Source organism: Mirounga angustirostris, unplaced genomic scaffold (assembly GCF_029215605.1).
Source record: "Mirounga angustirostris isolate CCGP_5_RB_7025 unplaced genomic scaffold, mMirAng1.0.hap1 SCAF_12, whole genome shotgun sequence".
NCBI lineage: Eukaryota > Metazoa > Chordata > Mammalia > Carnivora > Phocidae > Mirounga > Mirounga angustirostris.
In genome coordinates this window covers 13,344,244-13,365,540 of record NW_026991720.1, presented here as the reverse complement: position 1 = coordinate 13,365,540, position 21,297 = coordinate 13,344,244, and the positions used below count along the sequence as shown (strand labels likewise).

The 21,297-nt window shown below is 42.0% G+C and overlaps 1 protein-coding gene across 2 annotated transcripts; it reads right to left on the bottom strand.

Moving 5' to 3' along the window:
• Positions 1-3,159: 3,159 nt before the first annotated feature.
• Positions 3,160-12,436, bottom strand: MRPS33 (mitochondrial ribosomal protein S33). 2 transcript variants are annotated; one of them, XM_045864166.3, is made up of 4 exons: positions 12,298-12,394; positions 7,547-7,753; positions 6,956-7,197; positions 3,160-3,412 (listed from the first exon to the last, which is right to left on the bottom strand). In XM_045864166.3, the coding sequence occupies exons 3-4, from the start codon at positions 7,168-7,170 to the stop codon at positions 3,307-3,309; spliced, it is 321 nt and encodes a 106-aa protein (XP_045720122.1). In that variant the 5' UTR covers positions 7,171-7,197; positions 7,547-7,753; positions 12,298-12,394; the 3' UTR covers positions 3,160-3,306. The 2 variants fall into 2 exon arrangements, with proteins under 2 accessions (XP_045720122.1, XP_045720121.1); XM_045864165.2 differs by lacking the exon at positions 7,547-7,753 and having other exon boundaries at positions 12,298-12,436.
• Positions 12,437-21,297: the final 8,861 nt, after the last annotated feature.

Sequence of the window (21,297 nt, the reverse complement as noted above, 5' to 3'; positions counted from 1 at the left end):
ACGTAAATAATAAAATGCATCTCCCACCTACTGCTTCCTGAACCTGCCGTGTTGCATGTAAAAGTAGAGAATTATATATTTTTAGCATGTATTTGTCAACACTACCTCGGAAGAATCTATTTGTAAGATGTAGTAATTCTTATTCGTCACACAAATAACTGTATGTGAAAACATTTGATTAATCTTTTACAATTCACATGGTACTTTTCACAAATCTTAATATTTCATGACTCTAGTGAAGGGTTACTATGATTTTACAGAGATGGAAGGAGGCTCAGTGAAGATAAGTGACTGAAGGTCACAAAGCCAGTAAGTAGAACTGCATCCCAATCCGTGACTTTGAAATCCCAAATCCAGTCTGTTTTACTGTGCCACATCGAAATCAAGGGCAAAATCTTCCATGCACACCAAACACTTGAGGGAAAACACAAATAGTTTTGGTCTTGACCAGAAAAAAATCCAGTTAAACATCTGGCTAGCCTACACCTGCAGTTAAAGATTTTTTTTTTCCTGATTGCACCGAGTCCTTGTCTTAAATGTCAGTTGCTGGTGTCCTGACACGAGCTGCTTTTATGGCATCAAGAATTACCCCCCCTTCTCTTATCCTCCATGTTCCATCTGGTCCACCATGTTCAGTACAGGCTATTTTAAGTTAGGTAGCATTTGCTGTGTCAGATGGGTTTCAGGGTACAGCTTATATACAAATAAATTTTAGTCGGAGTCTCTGATTTTCAGCAGTGGCATGCTAGTCTACTGCTGATTTGTCCACAAACTTCCCTATCAACCAGCGCTAAGGCTCCTTGCAGGTTCAGCGGCCGTCCGCAAACCAACACACGGATTCTTTGTTTTCTGACTCAGGTCAGCTATTGGTACCTGATGGAGTTTCTCTTTAAACTATCATGCTAATTCTTTGAAGCTCCTCTCACATTCAGGCCTTCTCCACAAGTTGGAGATGGCGTAATTCAGAACACCCACTGGGTTGTTCTACACTGTGTTCAGGCTGAGAGCCTATTTCTCAGCCCGACGTCCTGGGTTCATCTTCCACCCACCTGGTGCAGCTGCACTGGCCAAGAGTAACAGAAAGTGTGCACTTTTCTGAGCAAATCCCTGGGATCTTGCCAATGCCTTACAACACACAACTGTCCTTCACACAATCTTGGGGACTCAGCCTGTTTGTGTTCTCTACAACTTGCATGTGGCTGGCACAGGCCAAGTGCTCAGGAAAAAGTTCTAAATGAATGGATTCTCGGTCCCCCGCTGAAGTTACATCTGTCAGACACAAATTGCCCATTTTTAAGTAGTTTTTAAGACTATAATATGGGCCCTAGCCCTACCATCTAGATCATGTATCTTCAAAAATACAATTTATCATAACATATGTAATGGGATTCTTATTAATTCAGGAATTATTTGCAGGGCAATTATTGCCAGTACTTCTAATGTTGCAGGGAAAGAAAATCATAGCTTCAGGAGCTGCTATATGTCCTCTTGCCTGTGCACTTTGCTCTTTTCCTGAGAGGCAAAAACGGGGTTAAAAAGTACTTTAGCAGAACAATGTGCGTTCAGTTAACACTACCGTACTATATGCTTAAAGATGTTTAAGATGGTAAATTTTTTAAAAGAAAAGAAAAAGTACTTTAAAAAAATTTACTAGACAGTGCTAGATTTTTGGAACTTGAAAAAAAAAAAAATCAGAGAAGCCCTCACAACCTCATTGGAAACTCACTGTTAGAATACACTTAAATGAGCAGCCAGCTATTCGTGTGTATACAAGAGTCCTCTCTCAAAGAAATAACACTTCACACACTGGCTAAGTCCAAGCTTTTTCACAGAAATTGCAAAGCCCTGGGGCACCTGGGTGGCTCAGTCAGGTAAGCGTCTGACTCTTGACATCAGCTCAGGTCATGATCTCAGGGTTGTGGGATTAAGCCCCACCTCGAGCCCTGCATCGGACTCTGTGCTCAGCATGGAGTCTGCTTGTCCCCATGTCTCTGCTCCTCTCCCTACTTGCACATGCACGCTCTCTCTCTCAAATAAATAAAATCTTAAAAAAAAAGAACTTGGAAAGATTTTCACGGTCTGGCTTCTGTTTCTGGGTGAAACCCATACAGTCAGCGCTCTTTTTTCCATCCCTCGAACAGCATGCTTTCTTGTGCTTCACACTTTCCCCATCATTTTTATCTTTTAAAAAAAACTTTTAATAAAGATTTTTCTTATTTTTAAGTAATTTCTATACCCAGTGTGGGGCTTGAACTCACAACCCTGAGATCAAGAGTCACATGCTCCTCCAGCTGAGCCAAACAGGCGCCCCAATGATTTTGTTGTTATTTTTTTAAGTAAGCTCTTCGCTCAACATGAGGCTTGAACTCACAACCCCAAGATCAAGAGTCACGTGCCCCACTGACTGAGCCAACCAGGCACACCTTAATTTTAAGCAAACTCTATGCCATGTGTAGGGCTCGAACTCATGACCCCGAGACCAAGAGTCACATGCTTTACTGACTGGGCCAGCCAGGTGCCCCCTCTTCTCTTACTCATCCTGCAGAGCTCAGCTTAAATGCCACCTCTTTAGGGAGGCCTTCTTTAAACACCTTGAGGTTTGGGTCTCTTGCTATCTCTGGACCGAGCCATTGATTGATCCACACTCTTGCAGAATTCTGGATTTTTCCTTTGTAGCATTTAATACAATTTTATTTATGTAATATTAGTCTTTCCCATAAGCCTGGAAGTTCCATGAGGTAGGGACTGTTTTTTCTTGCTAACCATGGTATTACTAGGGCCCAGCAGGGACTCACTCAGTACTCTCTTAGCAGGTAGATACTTTTCCCACAAATCTATCTTAGTAGATACTCTCCAAGGAGTATGTGGAGAGGTACATGAAGTTTGTGAGCTTGGTGGTGGAGACAGTGGTTGAACACCGGAGGGTTGGAAGAGTTCAGGGCTGGTGTAGTGGGGAAGCAAGAAGGGATCCTGGGGAGACTAAAGGATGCTCATTTGAGTTCCCCCCCATGTCCCCAACATCCCATTCCCACCCCAAATGAGTCATTCTTCAATCACCTATGCATTCATTTCTTTAGAGAAATAGGTAAACCTCAGAGTATAAAACCAAGGCCAAAATAACTTTGCAGAATTAGACTGTGTCCAGGAAACCAGTCACAATTCAACTGGATTGGAGTTCAACACAGAAATGATTGTGTTCCTCCAAATAATCTTTAATTTCGGAAGCTTACATTCCTTGAATATGTGGAAAGATAAACACGGCTGTCAGTTGCTGAGAAAGAACTTTCTTCTCCTGATGGACCAACACTATTTCTTTTTTGCTGCTCTTTTCCCTTCTCCTTTCTTTGGTTTCCCCTTGCCACGAAGCTTTTTTAGACGCAACTGCTCATCCCTGAAGTCCTGGTGCTCATCTCTGAGTGGAGAAAGAAAAAACAATTAGCCTGTATTTTTACCTGATGGGAACAGCACACCATTCATTCTACCACTGTTCCCTCAGGCTGCTCTGGTTATCAGTCCGACTTCTCAGGGCACATGCTCAGCTTGGTGAACAGAAAGGACAGAGAGTCCCCAACATACACATGGGCTGTGTTCCCAAAGTTCATTTCTAAGTCAGTGTCCCTTCACAGAAACAATGCCACAAGCGACTAAAATTCCCAGGCCGGCCCATATAAACCGAAGCAACAATGATACAATGCTGATAATTACCCCAAGTTTCCCTACAATGCTAACACTGAACATAGGGAAACAGAAAATGGGTCTAAGCTTGAAGAGCTACACAGAGACCCTGAGAGTCCCAGGAATTAGCACCTACTATGAGGGGAAGAGGTCTGAAGGAAGCTGCCTTAATGGCCGTGGATAATCCACACAAAAAGGCTGCTGGGGAAAGGCTCAGGTAGAAGGAAGCCAAATCAACAGACAGGTACTCTAGAGATCAAGGCAGCCAGGGCTGTTTGTACATATGGATGGGGTGTAAGCTGAAGACTGCCTATACTCTAGAGAAATGACTGCATTCTAAGATTAAATACCTAAAACAGTATCGCATTTAAATATGTAAGGTTTGGAACCCATTTCAACCTGGGTTCAAATCACAGCTCATCTACCACTTAGTAGCCATGTGACCTTGGATAAGTGATTTTCCCTCTCTGTATCTTAGTTTCCTTACCTGTCAAGTGCTGATAATAATGGCATACAAATTAAACATAAGAGGGGGTTGTGCTGGGCCCAACTGTTAACTCCTTAGATAGTTTTAAAATAGACTGGTTTTGTAGGGTACACTGTTCCATTCCATGAACACAGTGGATACAGCTGACCTCTTAAGAAGTACCTATGATTGTCCCCAGATCATCTATTCTCAACAGAGCAGCCAGAGTAATTCTAAATTATAAGCGAGATCATGTCGCTCCGCTGTTCACAGGCCTACAGGCGGTTCCCCACTTTACCCAGAGCAAAAGCCAAGACCTTGTCCTGGCCCTCAGAGCCCTTCATGATCTGCCTGGGGCCCTCTGCCTGGGGCCCTACCACTCTCTCCGTCGCCTGTGCTACTCCTGGAACACACCAAGAGAACTCCCACCTCAGGGCCTTTGCACTGCTCTTGCCTCTGCCTCAGCAGTTCTTCCCCAGATCCCACTTGTCCCACTCACCACCTTCAAGTCTCTGCTAAGACCTCATCTTCTCAAAGAGGCTGACCTTGACTGTTCTGTTTAATACTGTGACCCGTCCTCTCCCCGCCCACCACGTGCCCTGTGAGTATTCTTCATCCTGCTCAGGCGGCTTTACTGTTTTTTCCCCACAGCACACTCAACTTTATAGCATACCACATCATTTACTCATCTTGCATGTTTGTTCTCTTCTTCTTCCCTCCTCCATTCTCATCAGCCCTCAGCCAGAAGGAAAGCTCCAAAGCCAGGGGTTTTTGTCTCTGATGATATCGCCCAAGCACCTGTGTGCCTGAGTGACGAATGAGTCGGTGTTTGGGAGAACCTGTGCCTTCCTCCCGCGTTTGCAGGTCTTTGAGTAGTATTTTCTTTACTGAAGATTGTCTAGTTTCATCCTGCCTGACGCCACAGGAGGCTTTCCATCAGAGGCACCATTTACCATAACTAGTGACTAAATCCATGAAAATCATTGTGCTTTTCCATGGATAACTAAATGCTAAGTATTTTTCCCCCGTCCCCAAAGATAGTCAAGGTTTTATTTTTCAAACAAATGGAGAGTGGCACCAAACAGGTAAATTAAAATAGCTGAATATGATTTTGTTATGGGTTATAGTTTTCTACTCAGGAGATTTGCCTTCCAATGATATTTTATTTTGGGTCATAATAACATTAATTTTTATTTTCTGAGCTCAGACTAATAGCAAGGGAGAAAGCCCCAGAGCAATTCCAGAAATTCAAAATATGCCATGGATTATAATCTCTATTATAATATATTAACTAAGAAAATCTATTCTGTTTTGCTCACTGCTGTTCCGCTGGTGCCCATCTTAAGTGTCTGTACATGGAAGGTACTTAAAAATACACCTATTGGGGGCACCTCGGTGGCTCAGTCGTTAAGCGTCTGCCTTCGGCTCAGGTCACGATCCCAGAGTCCTGGGATCGAGCCCCGCATCGGGCTCCCTGCTCAGCGGGAGGCCTGCTTCTCCCTCTCCCACTCCCCCTGCTTGTGTTCCCTCTCTCGCTGTGTCTGTCTCTGTGAAATAAATAAATAAAATCTTTAAAAAAAAAAAATACACCTATTGGATGGATGAATGTACCAGCTTTTAGCTACCTGGAATGAACTATTAATTTTATTATATTAGAGTGAATAGTCCCAAATTAACTTCTGTATTACTGTCCTAAGACAAGTCCAATTAAACACGTTAAATTTTCTTAAAAAGTAGATTTATTTATTTTTAAAGGATTTTATTTTTAAGTAACCTCTACACCCAACATAGGGCTCAAACTGACAACCCTGAGATCAAGAGTCACTGAGGCAGCTGCGCACCCAAAAAGTAGATTTACTTTAACTTTACACAATTACGCACTGTTTGAATTCTTTTATAATGAGCATGTATCAGTTTGGTAATTAAGACTTTCTTTTAAAGAAAATGATCACACAGGTATTTGATCTTTTCTCTTTCTAGAGCAATACAAAGTCCTGAGCACCCATTTCCTATACATACACAAACATGCAACACATGGGGGTAAGAGCCTGTGTGATCTACATATTACTCTTTTTTCTTTTAAGTAGGCTCCACACCCAGCGTGGAGCCCAATACGGGGCTTGAATTCACGACCCTGAGATCAAGACCTGAGCTGAGGTCAAGAGCCGGGTACTCAACTGACTGAGCCACCGAGGTGCCCTTGCATATTACTCTTAAAGGTGAATTACAACTTATTTAGACCAAATTTATATATCAAAAAGGGCACAAACTAAAAATGCCAGAAAAAGGTCGAAGGAAATAAGAACTCCAACAAAACTGCCGCTAGGAAAGAAAGGAGGCTCCTGTAAACTAGCTAGGAAGGAGATTGGCTTTGGGGCAGGGGCTCTCTTCATCTGATCAATGAGAACCTGCTGGTCTGGCAGCCTGTAGGGGCTGGCGGGAGTGGGGGGAGCTGGGGGTGGGGAGAGGTTTTCCTCTGCAGCATTTGGGTCAGTTTTCCTCTGCATCCTTTAGAGTGCTCTTAAATTAATAAATAATTAAACATATCTGTAGCTCAGTATCTCGTCACTGTTAGTCCAGTTTTAGACACAGTTAAAATATGTCTTCCAATACATGGTTTCCTTTTTTGTTTCTTTCAGTGTGCCCATTATGAGTATTTTAAAAGCCTTTCCCCCTAAAACTATGCCTTTTGAGCCATCTGGGCACTATTATAAGAACCACAGAACTGTTAAGGATAAAAAGCCTAACTTTTTACTTTTCTGATCTACTAGAAAAATCTCTTAACAGGTTACTATTTGTGTTTTTTGCCATTACCTATAGAGGCCAAGAAAACGTAGAGTCCCCATGAGCGCAAAATAAGTGTTGTGATTTGGATACCAGTCATAAGTCTCCTTCCTCTTGGCCAGAGGCTGCTCACTGAACAGTTTCACCACTTTCATGGATTTGGAATCAGTAGGCCTGGCCACTTCACTGAACAGCCGGGCACTCAGACGAGTCATGCGCAAGGCATAGTCTGAAAGTGAAGACATTTCTTGAGCAGCAAGGAGCAAGAATCCCTACAGAAAATGAGAAGATAAACAGGTTAGTGTATGAAATTCCATGATTATCTAAAGAATACTTTAGAAAATAAAAACAGCAAGCCATATGTGGATCAGTCATGTGGCTGGCAGGACATGCCTTGTAGTAGAGAAATATCCACAGTCCAAATGGTGGTTTCCTTTGCATGCTTTACATTTCTAATTTCTACATTTGATGTTCCCATACTACTATCTTGCTGTACTGCCCTTTTTACAGTGAACCATTTTGTTATTTACTGATAGTCAGTTTACCTATTTGTAGGCTAGATGAGGACAGACAAATGAGTTATCCAACCACAGCATTATTATACCTTCAGAAAACACCCACCTCAGCAATCTGTAGAACAAAAATGCTGACTGCTTGCCATGTGAAGGTTTAATCATGGCAGAGAAATAATTATCCTGTTGTCTTTATTATCAGCCCTTTGAACACTGTTCTCCTCAAGGGCTCCAGATGGCTCTGAGAACTGCTAATGAGTTATGAGGTCATTTAGCCTCTAGGTTGCTGGACTGAATTCTGCCTAGAGACTGAGCGCTGTTTGGGAAAAACAAAACAGAGATAGTAGTCTTATAGAAATAAACTCAACAGCTCTTAAGATTCATTTTATTCCTGAATAGAAGGATTTATAGGTTATAAAGTTATCTGTCTTATCTTTCATCTTATATATTCTGCTTTAATGCATACTAAGTTCTTATTAGCTGAAAACAGTAACTTTTTCTTTAGAGGCACAAGCACAGAATGTTGAAATAGATCTAAGGATGATATCTGTAATATGCAGAAATTACAGCTAAAATATATCAAAAATTATATAGGCGATACAGAAAAATCAAGAACACTGCTGATGGAATAACTGTCTCATTCCATTCCAGACCAGATGTAGAGGTTAATGCTGGCAGAATATGCTAGTTTATGTGAAATTTTGTAGTGGGATGAGAATCTTTGCTAAGAAACTGTCCTGGGGGACAGTTCAGTGGAGACGAAAAAGAGTTGATATCTAAACAGAAAAAAGGTGTAAACTTATCTTGAAAAAACAATGGGAGAAAAAAAAAACCAAACCCCAAAAACCTAACCGTCCTAGGGCACCTGGCTGGTGCGGTCAGTAGAGCACATGACTCTCGATCTCGGTCGGCGTCATGAGTTCAAGCCCCACGTTGGGCACAGAGTTTACTTAAATAAGTAAATCTTTAAAAAAAAATCCTCCTAAACAAGAATGGGGCCAAGTAAATTTCAAAATAACTCTTGCAATGGGCGCCTGGGTGGCTCAGTTGGTTAAGCGACTGCCTTCGGCTCAGGTCATGATCCTGGAGTCCCTGTATCGAGTCCCGCATCGGGCTCCCTGCTCAGCGGGGAGTCTGCTTCTCCCTCTGACCCTCCCCCCTCTCGTGTGCTTTCTCTCTCATTCTCTCTCTCTCTCAAATAAATAAAATCTTTAAAAAAAAAAATAACTCTTGCAAGAAAAAAGAAACAAACCCAAAACCTGTATTTAAATTAAGGAATTTTTCATATCCAAATCTAGATTCATTGAAAGAGCAGAGGCTGACCTCAAACCAATTGCAGAATGCCAATCTCAAACCATTTACCAAGCTCAACACCCACCAAACGGGCCAATAGTGCCATCTGAAGGCCAGCAATGGGAGAACTGTCGGATCCAGGGTCTCTTCCCTGCCCCTCCAACCTGGGGATCACCTGCAAACCTTCTTCTTCCTTTTCCTTTCAGCACTCCCGTTCTCAGATTTGCTTCTTTCTCAACTCTTGCTCCATTGTGTGGATAGGAATGGGTTGGGTTGGGTTGTTAGGGGTAGGGTTATATTTTCATCAATGAGAAAAAAAAGGCATTAACAGTTTAATGTATAAATAGGAAATAGTAACAAATCAGTGCTATAAACCTCTAAAGGCCTTGCAAATGCCCAGGAGTTGCCTTCAGAGGCTCTAGTTTCTTTGCATGCTTTACCTTTTCTCTTCCTTCAGTTGAATTATCTTTTTTTCATACATCAGATAAAAAAAAAAACCCAACCTAAAAACAAATGGTTTCTTGATCAACTTTGCTTTGTTTTGCTTAATTGCTAAAATGGAATCCGAATTGATTTCTGTTGCAAGTGCACATTATTTCCACAATCAGTTATTTGGTGGCCAGCGAACTATTGTTTTGTTAAAATGTTCTCAGACAACTATGTTCCAAATTCCATCACTTTATTTTTAAATGAAGAGGCAGCATGGAGTCCCGAGGCCTAGGTTTGCATCCTGGCTCTGCCATTTATTAGCTGGGTTAAAGTCACTTATTTTCTGAATCTGAGTTTCCTTTTTGGAAAACAAAGCTTACAGGACTACTATGAGAAATAAGTTAAAGCTGTGGCACTCAGTAAATGGTAACTTTAAAAAAAAAAAAAAGAAAGAAAAAAACCTAAACATGTTTTTAAGTTTGGTGCTCATATGATCTAGCTGGACACATTTATTTCTTGTCTTTATTTTTTATTTTTAAAAGATTTTATTTATTTGAGAAAGAGAGCATGAGCAGGGGCGAGGGGCAGAGGGAGAGGGACAAGCAGACTCCCTGCTGAGTGGGGAGCCCGACATGGGGCTCTATCCTAGGACCCTGAGATCATGACCCTGAGCCAAAGTCAGACACTTAACTGACTAAGCCACCCAGGTGCCCGTTTTTTTACCGTTTTAAGTAATCTCTGCACCTGACACGGGGCTTAAACTCGCAACCCTGAGATCAAGAGCTGCATGTTCCACCGACCGTGCCAGCCAGGCACCCCTATTCCTTGTCCTCATTTAATCATGCAAAGGAGATACATACTCCATTCAGTTAAACCTATACCTCCCTGGAATGACATCCTCACTTATAAAAACTGACAGCCAGAGAAACACAGGAGGGGACCAGCGGCTTGGTAACTTGACAGGCAGCAAGGAGGAAGGGGCTCCTTAGGAGAGTGGTCACTGAAGCCATCACAGGATGCTGTTATCTCCAGGCCCACTTTGGAATGTAGCAAGTTACTGGGACACATAAATGGTAAGTAATGAAGTCTCATTAGAATCCATTGGGACATGGCTATATCACAAAATCCAAGTCCCAAAACTTTTATGATGAAGAAAGGGAATAAGCCTCTTCAAAACTGAATCCCTTACTAGAAACAAAGATCCATTTGCTAAACAGAAGAAAACTGAAGGGGCACCTGGGTGGCTCAGTCAGTTAAGTGTCTGCCTTGGGCTCAGGTCATGATCCCAGAGTCCTGGGATCGAGCCCCACATCTGGCTCCTGGCTCAGCGGTCAGCCTGCTTCTCCCTCTGCCTGCCTCTACCCCTGCTCGTGCTCTCTGTATCTCTGTGTTTCAGATGAGTAAATAAAATCTTAAAAAAAAAAAAAGAAGAAAACTGAAAATGATTATAACAATTATCAATTACTGCTTTGTAGTCTCCTTCCACAGACCAGACATAAGCCTCTGGTGAAGAATGGCATAGGAGCTTGGTATACTTTTTTTTTTTAACATAGACTAAAACAGCTGAACAGTTCTGTTGTCCATAAATACTGGTCCTAAGACTGGAAGATTGTCACTTTTTACTACCTTAATTTTTTTTTTAATTGCAAAGCCTTACTTAGGATTTTTCAGGACCCTCCTTACAAAATCTTTCCATTTTATCTTAAAAAATAAAAGAAATATGATTATGTTAAAGACATTAAAGTAAAAGGCAAAAAACTTAACATGTCAATTAAATTTTTATTGTACAAAATAGTCACCTAAAAACGTCATTTTTCCTTAAATGTGATCTAAAGAAAACAGTACCATGAGGAAAAATTAACTGGAGTGGAAAATGCCAAGCAAAAATAAATAGAAAATTATATACACACACATACATATTTTCAAATGTGCTGGAGCAAGACATGTTAAGCCCACACAAGAAAATTCCTATATTTTTACTTTGGCATAAAAGGGCAAGTTTCTTTGATCTTTCTGATAGGTTTGATGCATTTAAAAGGTCAGGTTTTCAATAACGGGCTTTGGATTAGTTTTGCCTTTTTTCTTTGAAAAGGGCAGACCGATGTGCAGGAGTTCTTAACCTGGCTTTCCCTTGGCGTGGCGAATTCCCTTGGTATGCCGAAGTATGTATGTGTGTGTGTGCACGCGCGCTGGGGACAGCTTTCTCCCGTTTCTCAAGAAACCACTGGGTTGGTGGAGAGCACCAGCTCTGGAATCTTGCCTCGGCGCTTTGATGACCGCGTCATGTTTGCAGTAGCAGGTATTCTTTGCTCGGTTTTCTCATCCACGACCTCAGAACAGTTACACAACCTCACTGCATTGAGGCTGACAGGCAAAACTCACGGCACAGTGGGGTGCCCCAATAATCATCAGGCCTTAGAGAACCCGTTCTGCACACGTATTTCACAAAGAAACAATCTAAACACGATGCCTTATTATTTTTAAAGTCTAGCACCAGTTGTTTCACTGGGTCGTAGAGACGTGACCGGCTCTGAACGTTATGTCCGCTTTATTCAGTTCAACAAAAACGCCTCCAATCCCCTGCAACTGACTGGATCACACTTGCCTGTGATGGAAGCAGGTGTCAAGACAACCGAGGCTTGCATCGGTAGGATATTTCGCAAAAAAGTAAAAAAAATAAAAAATAATTTTTTTTAAGTTTATTTTATAATCTCTACACCCAAGGTGCGGTTCCAAGACCCCGAGATCGAGTCGCACGCTCTACCCACTGAGCCAGCCAGCACCCGCATATATTTTTCTTTCAAGTGGCAGAATCTGCGTCCCCCCACAGAAAGCTACGGTGCAGAAATGCCGTCTGATGAGCTGAGAAACTGAGGCTTGCACGCGACCTAATCAGGAAGAGAGTAACTGCGCCGGAGAGGAAACTCCGCTAGCGTCCTTCGTTTGGTAAATTCCCCAATTTACGCAGGAAAAGGCCAACTTGTTTGTAGGATGGTGTGAAACCTCCCTGCTAGTTAATAGTGAAATGGACTCATCTTATTTTTGGCGACTGGAGAAGGTTGGAAACCCTCGCAGGACCTCTCCAACCATCGCCCGAATCTTACCACAAACCCCCGCAAAGCTCCCGGACAATCTTACCTACTCGCGACTTTCCTCTCGCGCGCGCCAGTCTCCCGGAAGGCCCGCCTCCGGCCGGGCTCCAAGCTCCCGCGGGAATCTGCAACGGAGAGCAGTGGAGAAACGGAAGCTCGCGGCTAGAGGGGAGCCCTAGTGAACCCGGAACTACTAGCCTCTCTCTTGGAGGTCTCGAAGGTCATACCTGGCACCTGCGCAGTGAGGGCAGAGAGGCATGTCTGCGGGGTGGAGGCGGTGGTTTGGGGTGAAAGACTGGCTTAAGTGGAAGGTGTTGCAGCGTTCGCTAAATTTATTTTGTTGGAAAATGCCTACAGAGCTGCCCTCCAAACAATGGTTGTGCGCGTGCCGCGTAGTGGAGGATGAAATGCACTTTTTTTTTTTCTGTTCCTTCCGCTTTCTGTGTGTTTTCTTTCTCTTTTCATCCAGCCGAGGCCTTGACGTGCTCCAAGGGCATTGCTTGACTGGGGGCTGAAGCGTCTTCTGGCCCCTCTGGGATGCCATTTGCCTCTCTTCCCATTTATCCACTCTTCCTCTAATGGTCGAGTAGTATCTGTAGGAGGCCATGCTTGATACCCTTTTGCTGGATTAGGGCGCCAACTGGAGCTGCCTGTGTATCTCCCCTGGTGGCCCGGAAGCTTCTTCAGGGAATAGGGATGGGATTTTTATCTGACTCCTCAGTAGTGACCTAGATACTGCTTGGCAGACAGTAGAAATACTGTAAGTATATCCCTCCATACTAAATGGGCTCTCAAGCTCGCCACATCTCATAGGCATTGTATGAAGCATTTATTGACTGATAGTAGGGATGAAAACATTTTCTGAGCATAATCCAAGCACTTTCATAAATACTCTAAAATGTACCCTGGAAATAAGGCACATCAGCAGCAAACCATATACCCAGAGAGTATTCTATTGACACTCTCTTCCCTCCTATAGAATTGTGTTATTTTTTGACATCTTTAAAAAGGGAAAAAGAAAAAAGCCCCAAATGGAATCATTCCTCTCTACCCACAATCCCGCATAGCAAACCAAGACTTAATCAGTTTAAAACTCCCAGGAACTTGACCTTTTAACAGTCAATCTGAAATTTCCTGATCAGCACTAGTGAGGTAAACTGCATGATAAAAAGCTTGCCTTCTCGGGGTGCTTGGGTGGCTCAGTTGGCTCGGGTCATGATACCAAGGTCCTGGGATAGAGCCCATGTTGGGCTCCCTCCTGAGTAGGGAGTCTGCTTCTCCCTCTCCCTCTGCCCCTTCCTCTGTTTGTGTGCATGTGCACTCTCTCTCAAATGAATAAATAAAATCTTAGGAAAAAAAAACTTGCCTTCCCAGTAGTTAGTAAATATAAGATCCTATATCAACCAAAAAAGTCTGTGACTTCCGTGGCCAGAAAATTCTATCACAGATCTACTGATGAAGAAACAGAATACCAAAGGTCATTATTTTATTTATTTATTTTCTAAAGATTTTATTTATTTATTTATCTGAGAGAGAGAGAAAGAGCACAAGCAGGGGGAGCAGCAGGCAGAGGAGAGGGAGAAGCCGGCTTCCTGCTGAGCAGGGAGCCCAATGCAGGGCTCCATCCCAGGATCCTGGGATCATGATCTGAGCCGAAGGCAGATGCCCAACTGACTGAGCCACCCAGGCGCCCCCAAAGGTCATTATTTTATAGTGAAAGCTGACATAAAGGAGTTCACAGCTTTGAAAGCTGACACATGGTTTCACGTGATAATGAATATCTTACCACACTTCTGGAGGCTACCAGAGGTCGGAGAGGGAGGTCTTACCTGATACATTATAACCTGAAGCCCTTGCAGTGTTTTGAACTGGCCAACAGTAGGGTATAGAGGCTACTCCTATAGTTTCCTTATATGTAATTTCTTTGTATATAATTTCTTTGGCTTTTTCATTTTCTCTTCTAGTTTCCTGTAAAAGTACAACTTTTTAGTAAGTAAGTAAAGCATAAAAAAAAAAAAACCCAAAACAAAAAACCTGGCTTTCCTACGCCACCCACAAAAAATGTCCTGGCTTGAGACAATTCTTTCCTTTATTTTGCTAATACTTTTCTTGCTCCACCTACTACCATTTTGTACAGCTCCTCAGAGCTCCTTTCTACTTGCTAGATGGGATGCTGCCTCATTCATAAATTGCTTAATAAAGCCTACTGGATCTTCAGGTTTATTCAGTTGAATTTTGTTTTTTTTTTTAATTTTGTTTTTTAGTAACATCTTATTAATCTATGCTATAGAATTTGCTTTTATCAAGTTGTTTTGACATGTTATCAGTGTATGATACAGTAAGTAGCCTTCTAAACTTGATCTGGTGTGAGTTTACTGCAGTTACATTTACACACAGTGTAATGAGTATACCTCATTCTTTTTTGCATAGTTCAGTCCAAAAAAGAACATTCTGGGTAGAAATTCTGCCTTGTCTTTTGTGTTTTTGTGTAGTTGGCTGTGTTTATCTAATAGCCACTGAATCATGTAAACAAGGGGGCTCCCTTTGCATGTTGGGCTGTTAGAAAGTTTAAAGCCAAATTTGCAGTGGACCCATGGCAACAAGTATTATATGTGTATTTGCATAAACCTTGTTTTTGGCTCCATTTTTATATCTATTTTTGATTTTTCCCTTTTCACCTATGATTTGTGTTATCAATATGTTTTGTGAATCTCTCTATAAGCTACCATAACTCTTGAAACATACAAAAGTATAAAGAGTTATAAGTGGCCACTCTCGAAGCTGCCTTTGTCCTTCCAACCAACCTAATATTCTTGAAACTTTAGCAACCACCCATAGCCCATGTGATGGATTAACTAAACCTTTTTTTGTATATCTAAGATCATGCATTCTTTCCTAGAAAAGAATAGAGCCCTTCTGCATGTCTCAAAACAAAGCAGACCCTCTTGCACATCCCCCCAACCCCAATGCCCTGCAGTAAGGAACCAGACTCACTTGCACAATCTTTGAGCACTGTGAAAATGCCTGTAGCTGGCACCATTAAGTCTGCACAGTAATCAAGAAATGTTACAGGCCACTGCACTCCCTTTACTGATTAACTGCCCTAAACCCTTTTAAAAATCCTTGGGCTAGCAGAAACCTTGGAGTTGGCCTTTGGGCAAGAGTCTGCCTTTCTCTAGGTTGCCGGCCTCCTGAATAAAGTTCATATTCCTTTCCAGTTAAAACTCATCTCTTGAATATTAGCTTTTCGAGCGACAGGCACCCAAACTGGGGTTTTGGTAACACTCTGGGTACTTTGCAATATGACTCTCATTAAGTCAAGCTTATGGAGTTCCTATTAATTTCCTGAGCCTGCTGTAACAACATACCACAAACTTGGTGGCTTAAAACATCAGAACTTTATTCTCTCATGATTCTGGAGGCCAGAAATCCAAAGGCAGTGTCACTGGGCCAAAATCAAAGTGTTGACAGGGCCACACTCCATCCAGAAGCTCTAGGGTAGAATCGGTTCTTTGACTCTCCTGACTTCTGGTGGTTACTGGCATTCATTGACTTTTGACCACATCACTCCAGTCTTCAAGGCCAGCATCTTCAAATATCTCTCTGCCTCCTCTTCACATCACTGTCTCCTCTATGTGTGTCAGAACTCCTAATGCCTCCCTCTGATAGGGATACATGTAATTGCATTTAGAGTGCACTTGGATAATTCAGAATAATCTCTCCATCTCAAGGTCAAAATTTAACCTCTTCTAGACATTGACTTGCAGGCTTTGGTTTACCCACTTGTACTTTCAAGTTAAGGCTTCTTCTTCTTCTTCTTTTTTTTTTTTTTTAAGATTTATTTAAGAGAGAGGGAGAAAGGAGAGGTAGAGGCAGAGGGAGAGGGAGACAAGCAGACTCCCCACTGAGCAGGGAACCCTGACCCAGGGCTCAATCCCAGGACCCTGGGATCATGACCTGAGCTAAAGGCAGACGCTTAACCAACTGAGCCATCCAGGCATCCCTCAAATTAAGGTTTCTTTAGGGACATTTCTTACAATTAGATATTGTTGTATAATCAGAGATTGCATTATAAATTTCTATTTCTATTGCTCAGTGTTTTAAAATTGTGGGCTGCTCAGCAGGGAGCCTGGTTCTCCCTCCCTCTGCTCCTCCCCCTCTGCTCATGCTCTCTTTCTCTCTCTCTGTCAGTCAAATAAATAAACAAAATCCTTAAAAAAAATAAAATTGTGGGCTATGAATCATTAGTTGGTTGTGAAATCAATTTAGTGTGTTGTGAGCAGCCTTAAAAGACACTAGAATAGGCGATATCAGAGTGCATCACATGTAATGCAGGTAATTATTGTTTCATGAAACAATATATATGTATTGGATCATAATGTAAAATATACTTCTTATTCTAGGTGGTGGCAAAATGGAAAGCCTCTGTTGTACACAGTTTCATTACTCATCATACTCTATGGCAAATATTCCTTGCCATTAGACACAGCAAGAATTAAAACTCACATCATCTTCAGGTTCTTACTGTGTGGCATAGTCCAAGGGGCAGGTGGATACTTATTCCTTTTGGTAAATTAATTTACAGATTCCCTATTTCTATAAGTACTCATTCCTAGCATTATGTCCTGTCTCCTATTTCTGCATTTACGATAGTTCTTTTCTCACTTTACACACACACACACACACACACACACGTGCACGCACACACACACAAAGGTGTATGTCCCTTCAGGGAGTATAAAACCCTCTTGGATGACAAACAAAGGGACAATTTAATATGTTTTTTGGGGAAGCTTCCTTTAATGACCAATCAAGTCACCATAAACCCTTAGGCTTCCTGTCTTTTCCTGTCTGATGTATATTCCAGGTAAGGGTGAAGTATGGCTGTTAGAAATACAGTAATTGGATATGTGAGGTGATTTTCTGAAATCTGATACACTGTGTGAGTGTGAGTGTTGGAAGTGATAGTAAATATCCTTTAATCATCATCCTCTGTAGCTAAGAAGTGCATAGTTATTGAAGGAGAATCTGGTGAAAGCAAAGCCAAGGCAGTGTTGAAGAATATCAAACCCTCAATTTTTCCCCACATGTTTAAACATAAGCAATTCTTTTCAGCTATTCTTAATTCTTATCTGTAGGACGTGTCATTATCTGGAAAGGAAGGCAACTCTGAAGCTGAAGTAATAGAGGTTAGTGACATTGATTATTTTATTGATTACTTTAAATATAGAAGGGATTATTTTAAGGGACTCATTTTTTTCACATCACACTGGAATAATCTGCAAAGAAGTCATACATTATTTTATTTTAGATTTGGTATGTGTTATTCATTAAAGTTTAAAACATACTGTGGGGGTGCCCCTGCCTGTCTGGCTCAGTCTGCAGAGCATGCGACTTGATCTCAGGGTCGTGAGTTCAAGCCCCATGTTGGGCCTAGAGCTTACTTTAAAAAAAAATACTGTGAAATCACAGATACAGTTTACCAGATATTTACCATTCCTCCCCTTTCCGGGCATAAGGTTGGAGTGCATTTCATGGCAATCTTGGGATTCCGTAAGCCATATGTCTATTTCTGGCCAACGAGCTGTGAAGAGAAGTGAAGCATCACCTTCACCCATATGAAACTCTCCAGAGCTCTTTTCCCCTGGCACAGAGGGTCCTTGCTTTGTCAATCTAGGCCTCTGAGTGGTTATGAGAAGTGGATCCTGCGACATCAGCCACAGTGTGCACATAGCTTAGGTGAGAAATGAGCTTTTGTTGTTTTAAGTCATACAATTTTGTTGTTTGTTATTGCAGCATGACCTAGCCTATCCTATCTGATATACTTATTTTATAAAATTCTTTTTTTTTTAAAGATTTTATTTATTTGTTTAATTGACACAGAGAGAGAGAGAGACAGTGAGAGAGGGAACACAAGCAGGGGGAGTGGGTGAGGGAGAAGCAGGCTTCCCACCGAGCAGGGAGCCCGATGTGGGGCTCGATCCCAGGACCCTGGGACCATGACCTGAGCCAAAGGCAGTTGCTTAATGACTGAGCCACCCAGGCACCCCTATTTTATAAAATTCTGTCATGGAAGTAATGTGGGGCCAGGAGCAAATGGTCAAGAAAAAATTCTTGAGGCATTTTTGGTGCAAAAAGTGCTTTTATTATAGCATGGGGACATGGTCCGTGGGCACAAAGAGTTGCCATTTTGGGGTGTGAAGCTAATGGTTATATGCTTAGTGTTCAAGGGGGAGGGGATGTGCATGGAGTATTAGATCATAAACGTCTTCAAATTTCTACTTGTAAAACTACTTTTGCAAGATTCCTCTGGTGCTTATCATTCAGCTTGATATTAACTATCAGTGAGGTGTACAGGCAGTCAAGAGACCCTTTAAGAATGTAGCAACCAGGGATGCCTCATGGCTCAGTCGGTTAAGCGTCTGCATTTGGCTCAGGTCATGATCCCTGGGTTCTGGGATCGAGTTCCGCATTGGGCTCCTTGTTCAGTGGGGAGCCTGCTTCTCCCTCTGCCTGCCACTCTTCCTGCTTGTGCTCTCTCCCTCTCTCTCTCTGACAAATAAATAAATAAAATCTTCGGGGGGGGGGGTGGAAAAAAAAGAATGTAGCAACCAGTACATACTTGATCCTTATTGGAACTATGCAGGCTATAGGTCAGCCTCCTGGGCTAACAGTGAGCATTTTTCTGCATCTGTCCCTCATCAGGAATATATAAATACTACAATCCTGACCTTTTGTCACCTTTTAATATGTTTGTATTGTCTGCCTCTTATTAACAAAAAATGAAATTATGTGCTGGCTGCCAGACTGACTAATTATACTTTTATTCTTCAGTAAATATATAGGAAAACATTTTATTTATTTATTTATTTATTTATTTATTTATTTATTTATTTATTTATTAAGATTTTATTTATTTGAGAGAGAGAATGAGATAGAGAGAGAGCATGAGAGGGGGGAGGATCAGAAGGAGAAGCAGACTCCCTGCTGAGCCGGGAGCCCGATGCGGGACTCGATCCCAGGACTCCAGGATCATGACCTGAGCCGAAGGCAGTCGCTTAACCAACTGAGCCACCCAGGCGCCCTAGGAAAACATTTTATTGTAATTTCAAAGGAACTGATTATGAAAGAGGACTTCATCTGTCTCCATTTTCACCTGTCTGTACTTTAAAAAAAAAAAATTAGTTAGGGGCACCTGGGTGGCACAGTTAAGCGTCCGACTTTTGGTTTTGGCTCAGGTCGTGATTTCAGGGTTGTGAGATCAAACCCTGAGTTGGGCTCTGTGCTCAGCACGGAGTTTGCTTGGGATTCTTTCTCCCTCTGCCCCTTGCTTCTCCTCTCTCTCTCTCAAAATAAATAAGTCTTTAAAAAAATATTTATTTTAAGTAATCTCTACATCTAATGTGGGGCTCAAACTCATGAACCCAAGATCAAGAGTCACATGCTCCTGGGAATGAGTCAACCAGGCACCCTAGTCTGTACTTTCTAACTGATGAAGTTCTTCTTTCCAGCCTATTTCTTAACTCAGGCAAAAGACCCTGTGGACAGGGTGCCTGGCTGGGCTCAGTGACTAGCATGTGACTCTTGATTTCAGGGTTGTGACTTCAGGCCCCATGTTGGGTATAGAGCCTACTTAATTTAAAACAAAAAACAAACAAAGAAACAAAATAACCCCTGTGGGCAAAGCATCCCATAATGGGAACCAAAACTAACCCCTCAAGCAATAAGAACTGCCCTGAGCCAGCAAGACCCAGCATGACTGACTCCAACATAAGGATTGACTTGACCTTTACTGCCCACCTGCACATACCTACCGACCTTTGTTCCACAATTTCTTTATATAAACCTAGAAGTATTTTCAGCACTTTGGAGACAGTCTTTGAAAGGCGAGTCTGCTGTCCTCCTGGTGTGGGCCTCATTGAAATAAATCCCTTTCTTGTTTGACCGCCGCTCGTCTCTCTGCCTTGGATTTTGTCAGCAGTGAGTGGCCAGACCTGGTCTGTTTGGGGCCCCCAGAGCCAGGTGCTCTTGCACCTCTGTGCCCTGGTTACAAATGTGAGCTATTACAGCATTTTTATATGTGATTCTTATTTAGTTATTTCTGAAAGGTGAAAACCAAAGTTCAGTACACACCTAGACGTACTTACTGAAGGAACACTGTGCCTTTATCATACCCTAATTCATAAATAATATTTATTTATTATGTTTTACTATTATGAATTAAGTAATGAGAAAAAACACATAGCTTTATTCTTATAAAAGTGTATAAGCTAATTTTATTAGTTCCTATATCATTTTAATCTTGATTTCTTATAATTGAGCTTATGAAGATACATTTGGTAGTCTGTTTCTCAGTTTTTAGAAAATATACATCCAAGTACATATTTTAACACATTTATTTGAATTGAAAATTGTCAGACTTTTTCTTTTTTTTTTTTTTAAGATTTTATTTATTCATTTGAGAGAGAGTGCAAGAGAGAGCATGAGCTGGGGAGGGGGGGAGAGGGGCAGAGGAAGAGGGAGAAGCAGACTCTCCATTGAGGAGGGAGCCCATGGGACTCAGTCCCAGGACCCTGGGATCATGACCTGAGCTGAAGGCAGATGCTTGACTGAGCCACCCAGGCGCCCCAGACATTTTCTTTGACAATGAGGATTGACTTTTTTTTTTTTTTTTTTTTTTAATTTTTTTGGTAGGTAGAGACAGCCTTTTAAAATTTTTATTTAACGGGGCACCTGGGTGGCTCAGTCGTTAAGTGTCTGCCTTTGGCTCAGGTCATGATCCCAGGGTCCTGGGATTGAGCCCTGCTTTGGGCTCCCTGCTTAACGGGAGGCCTGCTTCTCCCTCTCCCACTCCCCCTGCTTGTGTTCCCTCTCTCCCTGTCTCACTCTCTGTCAAATAAATAAGTAAGTAAGTAAATAAATAAATAAATAAAATCTTTAAAAAAAAATTCCACATAGGAGTGAAATCGTCTTTCTTTGACTGACTTATTTTGCTTAGCATAATACCCTCTAGTTCCATCCACGTTGTTGCAAATGGTAAGATGTC